The sequence below is a fragment of the Lytechinus variegatus genome, chromosome 1 (assembly GCF_018143015.1).
Source record: "Lytechinus variegatus isolate NC3 chromosome 1, Lvar_3.0, whole genome shotgun sequence".
NCBI classification, from domain to species: Eukaryota; Metazoa; Echinodermata; class Echinoidea; order Temnopleuroida; family Toxopneustidae; genus Lytechinus; species Lytechinus variegatus.
The window spans coordinates 14,683,780-14,694,326 of NC_054740.1; the positions used below are offsets into that span (position 1 = coordinate 14,683,780).

The window sequence follows — 10,547 nt, forward strand, 5'->3', positions numbered from 1 at the left end:
AGCTTGCGCTTCGCACTCTCATTCGATTGGTGAAATATGCATCCTATAAAGAGGTCACTAAATGGTTTCTTTAACAGGTTCCTTTTCTGGTCAGTATGTTTAAGCTCGCGTTTTGCGCTCGAGTTAATTCTTTAGTTAGATGCACATCTTTTTAATGACAGCAGAAATCTGCTCGGATTTTTAAAAACTAATTTTCATTTTTTATTGAAATAACCTAAAGTTTTAGCTTGTGATTCACGCTCGCAACACCTCGCAATAATGCCATTTTAAGAATAATTGACCACAAAAAACGTTATACAACTTCACCTTTGAATTTGTTTTACCATCAAGCCGCTCGCTCATTATACTCTCTCCCGAAAAATAAAGCCTAAATATACATTTTGCCATAATAAGAAGTCACTTCAAAAAAAGTTTTTCTCTACTTAATCACTATCAAACACACAATGACTTCAAGCAGATGATAATCTTAAGGTGAAAATATCACCAAAGTGCCCATTTTGACGTATGAGTTTCATTTTTTGGCTTTACCCCCAACGAAAATTCGTTCGGCCGCCCTTGCCTTCCCATCCTCAATAATTGAACGGCAACAGTGTCCCCCGCCCCCCTCCCCTTGCCTCTGCCTCTGCTTTCCCGGTTTTCATTTTTCGGATTAACGAACCTTATTTTGTTTTCGGATTAACGAACCTTATTTTGTTTTCGGATTAACGAACCTTTTTTGTTTTCGGATTAACGAACCTTATTTCGTTTTCGGATTAACGAACCTTCGGAAAAACGAACCTTATTTCGTTTTCGGATTAACGAACCTTCGGAAAAACGAACCTTATTTCGTTTTCGGATCAACGAACCTTCGGAACAACGAACCTTTTTTCGTTTTCGGATTAACGAACCTTCGGAACAACGAACCTTATTTCGTTTTCGGATTAACGAACCTTCGGAACAACGAACCTTATTTCGTTTTCGGATTATCGAACCTTCGGAATAACGAATCGTCGGAATTACGCCACAAATGTTCGGATTAACGAACCTTTTTTCGTTTTCGGATTAACGAACATCGAGGTATAGGCAATTTACGTGTTTCGGAATTACGAACCTTCGGAATAAAGAACCTTCGGAATTACGAAGCTTCGGAATTACGAAGTGTAACCGTGTGAGCCACAGTGTGGAATGTGAAATCGGCTTTACACTGCATGTACACACATTCACCTATTAGTCCACCATGTGAAAACGATGTGAATAGTCACACTGTCGAGGTGGCCAGTCTTTACACTAATTGAACTTACTGTGTAACACTGTTTTCTTTCAAACAGGGATCATCCCCCCTCCCCATTACCAGTAATGAAACAACTCTTTTGAGGGGAAAAACATGGCGTATTTGGCAACATTAAATGTAAAAAAAATATATAATTAAAAAATGCGTGTGAGTGAAGCGAGCGAGATTAAAAAAAAACTTTCAGAAGAATGTAACCTTTTGATAGAATTTTGCATAATATTCAGATAATATTACATTTTTAGGGGGGGGAATTTTATTGCCCCCCCCCACTGAATTTTGCATAATATTCAGATAATATTACATTTTAAGGGGGGGGGTTTATTGCCCCCCACCCCCAATCTCAACGCCATGTGTATTACTCACCTGCGCTGCTACTGCTACTGAACTGTTTCCAGCGAGCCCTGTCCCTTTATCACCGAAGCTCGAGCTCCCAGTTGTCCACTCGAGTTTCTCGTAGTTGAATATTGTAAAAGAATAGTCGCCATCAGACACCAGCACGGCCTGAAATGTATTGGTCTGTTGGCACGGTAACAGGACAGGAGGACAAAAGTATGAAATACACGCAGGGGCAATAATCTGGGTCATTTTCCTAATATTTATCTTCAATCATTCAATCTTCATCGTTTTGTTAATAATAAGTTTTCTTGCTCTCTATAAATCAATTTCAAATTCAAATGTATTTCCCCATAGACATGACAGATAAAAGCATAATCCTTTCAACATTCTTATTACGTTCGATAGTACTACAATATAATCTTCCCCTCTCATTCTCTCTCTCTCCCTAACTATCCCATTCTCTCATACACACACTCACACACACACCACGTACAAGCCCACACACTCTTACACCCCATCAAATACCATCTCACCACTTTCAAATATTTGTATCAGATTTAATTCAAAATAACCTACCATGATACACAGATGCTCACACACACACACACACTCACCCCCACTCCCCACACACTCACACATCGTCCCCAATCACACACTATCACGAGACTTTCGAATTTATCCAGATTAACAAGCGACCTATAAAATGCCATCCATAATAGCGCACTCAATTACCGTCCAAGAATCTTCTTTTTGCTGACCGATATTGTGGACTGCTCACTCAGTATAAAATATCATTAAAGTAAACAATACAAGGCCTACAATATGGGAATAAAAATGGATGCCGATCTGTCGTGTTTGCTCGAAAATCATGGTAAAAAATAAGGGGGTCAATATATATAAGCTTTCAAGTTTATACCCGAATGCAAGCAAAACATACATTCTAAGGCTACCCCTAACAAAACAATGGACGGGGAAATTCTAGATGTAATGCAAAGCAATGCTGACTGTTGACAACATTTTTAGTCAGATGAAATTGCTTTATTCATTTTTACAATTTTAATGACACTGGCCCATTCTCCATTCATTTGCAGATTACCATTTTCTCATAGTTATAATGAATAATACATATGTATATGATAAATAGTTTAAAATATTTTAAACTATTTAAAAAAATAGATAGGCCTATAAATGTTCACCCAATATATTTTGAAAGCGAATCGGAAGATGCCAAATTTTCATTAGAGAGACTTGTCATCATGATGATAATTGAAATTGTAATGTCATGGTTTTTATAGGGCCCTCTGATCATGTGCTCATGAGGCAAAAATAAAAACACACTGATTTTGCATTTCTTCACATTAAGGAAATTCAAAATTATTAGTTTACTTTAAGTCATGTGATTATTACTGTCGTAAATTTCTCAAAGATGTTGCAGCAAAAAGTGAATAGACATGTCGCTAAAACGCAGTTGTGGCTGGCAATATGGACTGTATTATATTCTGTGAAAAAAAATGCCTATCAAAACAATAAAAATGATTTCCTCTTCATTTCAAAGATCACTAAGCAGTTGCGGATCTCGCTTTTTGGTAAGAGGGGAGTTTGATAGTGTGATCCCACACTATTATAGGGGGCAAAAGTTGGGGGTTTAAACCCCTAATCCCCCCTAAATCTGCTAAAAAAAGTATTCACCTTTAAAGCAGCGCCGCCGCTGATGGAATAAAATGTAACGTTCTCCCATGTGGCCACAAAGGCGAACTTGGCAACGAAAGGGCGAAACCTGAACTCCACTCGGAAGATGCTCCCGATCTGATCCGTGAGGTTCTGCAGGAATGACGTGTCGTTCGTAGTCTGACGGTACCAGACCTTGCCATTTTCACCACGGGGACCTGACGTGTCGACGTCGGCCCAATAAGGAGCGATGATACGGCGGTCGTCGTCGAGGGGGAAGACGTCGGGTGTGTACTGGGAGACGTTCTTGATGAACGAGATGATGCCGTTCGTGTTGACCTTGGAAAATGAAATATCAAAGATTGAAATGGGGACATTTAGTCGATGACGTCACTATTGTTACTTTAAGACACCCGTGGACCGATGTCATTTCCCCCAGCTGCCTTTTTCTTACTTTATTATGATATAAACATTCTTTAATATTTCATAGATTTATGTAAAAACAGGTTTACCTTTTTTGTAGAAACATGTTTCCGCAATTAATTTCGACTTTTTACATTCCGGTGGAGAAAGTTTAAATAAACACTCTTTCATGCAATGAGATACAAAAAATATGAGTGGGGAGATAACACCATCGCATCATCTCACTCATAATGAGGATATTCATAAAAATGTTTCATCTAAATTTTTGAAAAAATATAATGACTTGTCACAACTTTTGTCCAAATCTAGATCTCGTCCAAATCAAGTTGATGAAATTGCAATTAAGTGTGTGTGTTTTTTTTTTACTCTATCCGTCCAAATCGCATGATTTTAAATCAAGGGAGCATTTTATGAAAGGACCTGTCAGACGTTTTATCTGACACGTGCTGTTTTATCAGACATTTACTATGGTACAAGTGCATCTCAGCCAGTCATACTCAAGGAAAGTTGTTAGACCTGACGGAAATGTTGATGAAACGCCCCATCAGGAGCATCCCTTTAAAACAGACGATATTCGATGTGTAAAGTTAAATTGTAATACGTACTATTAATGAGGCGTGATCTTCATCAAAATATGGAAATTTCAAATCGAGTTTGATTTTTCCGGAATCACCATCATCGTTGCTTGGTAGCTTCGTGTCCCCCTCAGATGGCCCAAATGGATAAAGAACATTTTCTGAGTTGAGAAAAGGAAAGGATAAACATAATCATTAACCATTCCATTTCATCAGGGCCCGCGAAACGGTTTTGAAAATGAGGGGGGGGGGAGGCTGCTGACTATGCAAAAAATCACAATCAAACGGTCATTTTTAAGTTTTTGTACACGGTTTTTGAAAAAAAAGTGTGTGTGGGAGGGGGGGTTGAGCCACCCCAGCCCCCCCCCCCTCCCCGATCCCGAGGTCCATGTTCATAGCTGCCTTTGTTGTTACCATCTTTTCTGGCAGTATAATCTTATTTTCCAAGGTGAATTAATTTTTTTTTCAAACTTGTCCTCGTCATTTTGCATGATAAGTTTATCGATTCATTGAGTGCTCTAGACTTTTTTGAAGTATTTTGTAAATGTTGCTTAAGAACCTTCATCCCCAGTTTATTTTTTCATAAAGTGATTGAGTGCCACTTGCCAGTTCATATCGACTTTTCGAAAGACTGGTTATCCTTTCTTGTAGTAAATTATACTCACCAAATTTTCACAATTTGTTTCGATTTAGCTGCTAAGAAATGAGCACCAGTCGGTCATACAGTCGCTCGTAACTTACGATCAGCTTTATAAAACACCCACCAGTCTTACAAAGACTTACGATTGATCCGATCAACCTCAAGTACATGTATGGAACTCCATCAATGTCATAATTTTGTTCTTTAGGAAATTTGTACAATGTCCTCTGAAAGCAAAGAGAAGCATACTGAATTGTCAAGAAGACAGTGTCTGTATGAATATACGTCATATCTAGAAAACATTTTGTCTAAACTTGTATTTTAGATGTTTACGTTGCTGGCTTTTGATAGTTTTGGTTGATTGGATCAATGGTAATTCTTTGCAAGACGGGGCCCAAGATGCGTTCCTGTTTGTAAGGCCCGTAAGAAGTCATAAATATCTCGGTCAGGGGTACCCATGAATAGCAACTTTTCGTTTCGGTTTACTTTATGTTTTACTTTTGCAAAAATGTAACCATAAAGAAAAAAAGTTATCTGTGTGCACTGTCGTTTTCATTATGATAGCATTGACAATTCTTCACCTTGGGGTAAAAGAAAAAAAAACAACATATTTTCTTTTAAGGGTTCACGGAGAGTGCTTTGAAGAACTGTATTGAAACGTAATGTGTTTTTTTTAAAATACAATTTCGACATTCCTGGGGCGATAACCATACAAGGAAGGCGAACCTGAAGGATGTAGATTCCTGAAATGCTAGTGCCACAGGAGATTGGGTATATGTGATTACCCCTTATGAATTTTCGTATAATGAAAAAAGGGGGAGAGGGGGAAAGGGGGAAATAGGTAGGTGGAATGGGAAGAAAAAACCCATAAAACGAAAGATCTATATAATGCCACACGTTTTGTATTGAAAAGTTGAATTTTTGATCGCTCGCTTTGCTCTCTCACGACTGTTCACAAGCGATGCCCTTTACGCGATTTTTAGCCTCCTAGATTTTGGGGGCTCATTAGAAATCTGACATGTCAAAAGTAAACATCACTTTGCGACACTCAATAAAAACCTTAACACTTTTTTAAATATAAAATAACACGCTTAAAATAATGATTTGCAATATAATTATATGTGTATTAAGAATCCACATGAATTCATAGATCAAGAAAGAAAATACTGTCGCACACGCTGAAATGAATATGATCCAAGTGTTGAGTATAAGAATGAGCAGTTTGAATGTATACTGTTTAAAGAGCATTCATAGACAACAAATTTCCCGCGTTATGCAAAATGATGTAAAGCATCTAAATCACTGATCAGACTGTGCCTCCCAAAATGAAACGAAAACGTATCAGAAATAACAAAAGAGTAAAATCACTGAAGGTCGTAATAACAAGGGCAAAAATCTGTATTCTTCGAACGTGATTTGGAGGTGTGGTATTCTTCAAAACGAAACAAAAACAGCTGGGACGGCTCAAGAACAAAAGAAAGTTCGATCTGTTATTGCAGTATATTAGAGAGGCAAAAATTTAATATCACTGTGATGTATTTCGTACATAATTACAGTTTGGAGACATGGGATCGAGAAATTAGGCGGAGGGGGGGGGGTTCAGACAGACAGAAAGTGAATAGAAATCGTTTTGTTTTGATCTGTCAAATTGAATTCGGTCATTTCATTTGGACGTCTTTTTAAAATTCTTTAATTTGATTCAGTTTCATCTGTAGGGGGGGATTTTGCATTCCCTTTCACCCTTAAACAGTGTTGTTTATTGTTACTTGTTACTTAAAAAATGTTATATATGATATATAATTTTACCGTTTTAGTTCATCCTTTATTCTTTTATTGTATATCATTTCAACAATCATCATTATCTACTTTCATTCAATCGCCTTTGCACAGTATGCCATGTATGCATATTTTTTTAATTCTCTGTATCTACTTTTATACTTTTTTTTCAATTCCTTATTATGTACATTACAAAAGACCAGAAGTAGCGTGACACTGTTCGACCGATTATAATTGTCAGAGGCTTACAAGAATAGGATAGGTCTGGATAATAGTAATGATGATAAGTGATGACAATGATAAATAACAATAATAATAATAATAATGATGATGATGATGATTATAATAATAATAATAATTTTATGATAATGATAAGTGATGATAATAATTCGACTGATATGCTACTTAATACTACTACTACTACTACTACTACTACATAGTACTACTATATACTACTACTGCTACTGCTACTACTACTACTACTACTACATACTACTACTACTACTACTACTACTACTACTACTACTACTATACTACTACTACTACTACTACTACTTAGTACTACTAGATACTACTACTGCTACTGCTACTACTACTACTACTACTATACTACTACTACTACTACTACTAATACTACTACTACTACTATGACTTATATTAATAATAATAATAATAATACATTAATTTTTGTACTATATATATGTATATGTATATATATATATATATATTATATATATATATATATATATATATATATATATATATATATATATACATATACATATACATATACAGATATCATTGTATCATCGTCATCATCATCATCATTATATATATACGCAAGCAGCAATTATAATGATGATAATGATAATACTTATACAATAATAGAATGATGTTGATGATAACAATAATGATGATAATGAAAATGATGTCGATGCATTTGTTGTTGCTAATGATAACGATGAAAATGAAAATAACTGTAATGACTGTACTAACAAGTAATAACTGATACTACCACTTATGATTATCTTAACAATAAACATAATGACAATAACAATCGTGGAAATACAGTAATATCACCTATATTATTATCAATTATCATATAGCAATTTGTAATTCATTCAAAGGCCTAACCTAATTCCGACAAGCCCAATTAATAGGTTTTCTTTGCTCAGACATTTCAGTTAGAATATTCAATATGAATATATTTACAATCAACAATACCAACTTTAATCAATCATCATCAACGCAATACAATAGAGATAATTTTCCAGCAATTGATAGGGGATGGGTGTGAATAAAACTCACAAGGCTGACCGCAGTGCACCTGTTCGCGTGGTAAGCATTTTAGGACGTCTTTCACGAAATTTGTAATCAAGCGCAAATATATTTTGTGAACCGTAATCAATCGCAATGTTGTAATTGATCGCAAATTTGCAAGTGTAGTTGTTGTAGTTAAGATCGATAAATTGTAATATTTGCAATCGATTGCAAATAAATTATTTGTAACACGCCCAGTGGATGTAGTCACTGTCTGTGTGGAAAAGAGTCAAACAAGCGTCACAGTTTGTTTTTGTTGAATTCGCCCGTATCAATATGACGAATATAATGATAGTGTAAATTACGTAATTCTAGTTTTCCATAATTCAATACGATTGAAATAGTATGAACTAGAAACGTAAAATGGTAAGTTTTCCACACAAATGATCATTAATTTGTTTTCACAATCTCCGGTGCCACAAAGTACTGAAAATGAATGAAATTCACCCACGTTTTATGAATTATTTCAAGAGAGATGAATATCAATAAAAATATTCACTCTAAAACAATACATGTCACTCCTGCAAGGGGTTGACAAAATGAAACGAAATACAATCACATTTTTTATCCATCTTCCCTCGCCTTTTTTTCCAAACACATGAAAATAATAAACCTCTTCACTAAAATTTTCCGACAACCAGAGAGTTTGGTACCGGATTGCCAGACATAGCACCGTGCAGGGGCGGATCCAGAATTTTCAAGGGATGGGGCAGGAATTTGACAAGCAAGGAAAAAAGGTTCTTAACCAACAATTAAGGTATTTCGTCCACGTAAAAAAATGACAAGCAAAAAAAAGTTCTTCACTTTCAGGGGGGGGGGCACACTTCTGTTTTAACGGTATTTTACATTACAAATTTTAATGGTGCTTCTCAAGGGGGGGGGGGGCACGGGCAGGTTGTCGCTCCTCCAACTTTTCAATTATTGATATAACATTTTGGTTTTTATTGTGCTGTATTTTAGGTATCCGGTGACGTTCTTAAGTCATTTAAAGGGGGGGGGGACTTAAGTAGCGTAATGTGACCAAAATTTTGAGGGGGCAGACATGTTTTACAATATTGTAATAGATTTTGATGTTATATTCAGAAAACAATATTTCATCCAGTTTCCTTTTCTTTCTCTTTCTCCATTTTTATCTTGGTCTTGAAAATTTTGGAGGTCCATGCCCACAAGCTCCCCAAACAGATCTGTACGTCAGTGGGGCTAGATGACCTAAGGAGAATGGTATTTTTTCTCCATGAAAATAAGAGTAAAGAGTTCATCTTCCGAACTACTTTGTTTAAGAACTTTTTCCTATTTAGTTTTTTTTTCAAAGGAAAAAATCCCAATGATCAATATGGGGAGGTCATCCCTAGCATGTGTATCTCATTGGAAGAAAAAAAACACGAGTAAAAAAATAGAAGCAATTCAAAAATTAACCATACCATCTGTAAATCCTTAGCACACCTACCTGCTTGGTATGACATCCTAGCAAAAGACGTCATCCAAAAGTACACCAAAGTAATGCGTATTCCTACCAATTCCATTTCCACCAAAAATCATTCAGACCATTCTCCTAAATATGAATCCTTCGGAGTCTTTGAAATACAGTTCCTCTTTTTCTCCAACATTAACGATCAAGAGATATTTCAGATATAAGCTCAGTTTTCTTGTAAGTGATGGTTTCACGCTATAGGCCCACCATAACCTTCTCAGTCTAAGGACAATCATTTGCAAAGTTTAATGTCCTCATTGTAACGTTGACCTGCACTTATCCATTAATATAATCAGGTGGAGTTCTGCAGTGCACCTGTAAAAGAATTAATTCCGACTCTTCATGCAGTCCACTGGTTTACTGAGACTGATACACTCGGGCGAAATGAATAACTGTAATGCTATTCTTATTTAGTTAATGCGGTAGGAGTAGGACCGTTAGCGGGCGCTCTCATATGCATGCTGTAAAATTTTAAAGGCCTCTTTTCTTTCATCACAAAAGATTTTATTGATTGCTGGGTACAATATTCAAATGTATTGTTACTTAACTGAGGCTTTAGGTTTGTGTATGATGGTCATGGGAAAACCAAGAACAGGCGAATTTTGAAACATTGTAGTATGTCTGTCAGCCATAAACTAGAAGAGGGCTGGGGGGAAGGGGCTCAAAATTTCAAATGGCATTATCACACAACCCAGGCGTTAAGTCTTTGTATGATGGACGTGTGGGACGAATTCAGTTTTGGAACAGTATATGCCAAATATAAAAAAGTAACCGGAAAATTTAAGGACGGGGAAGGCAAGGATACTTAGCAGAACTTGAGCCTAAATAAGTAAATTCCGCTATTTGTATATATAAACTTTTGTCTGAACTTCCACTTAAAGTTTAAAAAGCCCTACAATAAATCTTATATGTATCCAAAGTCTTATTACAAATTTGTATCTATACGCTTTTATCAGTAATTGCAGAATGCAGAGATGGATATTTCTTATAGATGACCCTTTCACATTGGTAGCGGAACAAAATTCTAAATTTCAGATGGACGCCCCCCCCCCTCTTCCCCAATGGTCG

The 10,547-nt window shown here is 36.2% G+C and overlaps 1 protein-coding gene across 2 annotated transcripts in view; it reads right to left on the bottom strand.

Moving 5' to 3' along the window:
- Positions 1-9,850, bottom strand: part of LOC121406915 (sushi domain-containing protein 2-like) — a 32,120-nt gene extending 22,270 nt beyond the window's left edge. For both annotated transcript variants that reach the window (XM_041597792.1, XM_041597800.1), the window contains exons 1-4: positions 9,456-9,850; positions 4,303-4,433; positions 3,296-3,613; positions 1,634-1,786 (exon numbers count right to left, since the gene is read on the bottom strand). In XM_041597792.1, coding sequence (XP_041453726.1) covers positions 1,634-1,786; positions 3,296-3,613; positions 4,303-4,433; positions 9,456-9,531 — 678 coding nt within the window. In that variant the 5' untranslated portion in view covers positions 9,532-9,850. The remainder of the gene's footprint in view (positions 1-1,633; positions 1,787-3,295; positions 3,614-4,302; positions 4,434-9,455) is intronic.
- Between the last annotated feature and the right edge of the window lie 697 nt (positions 9,851-10,547).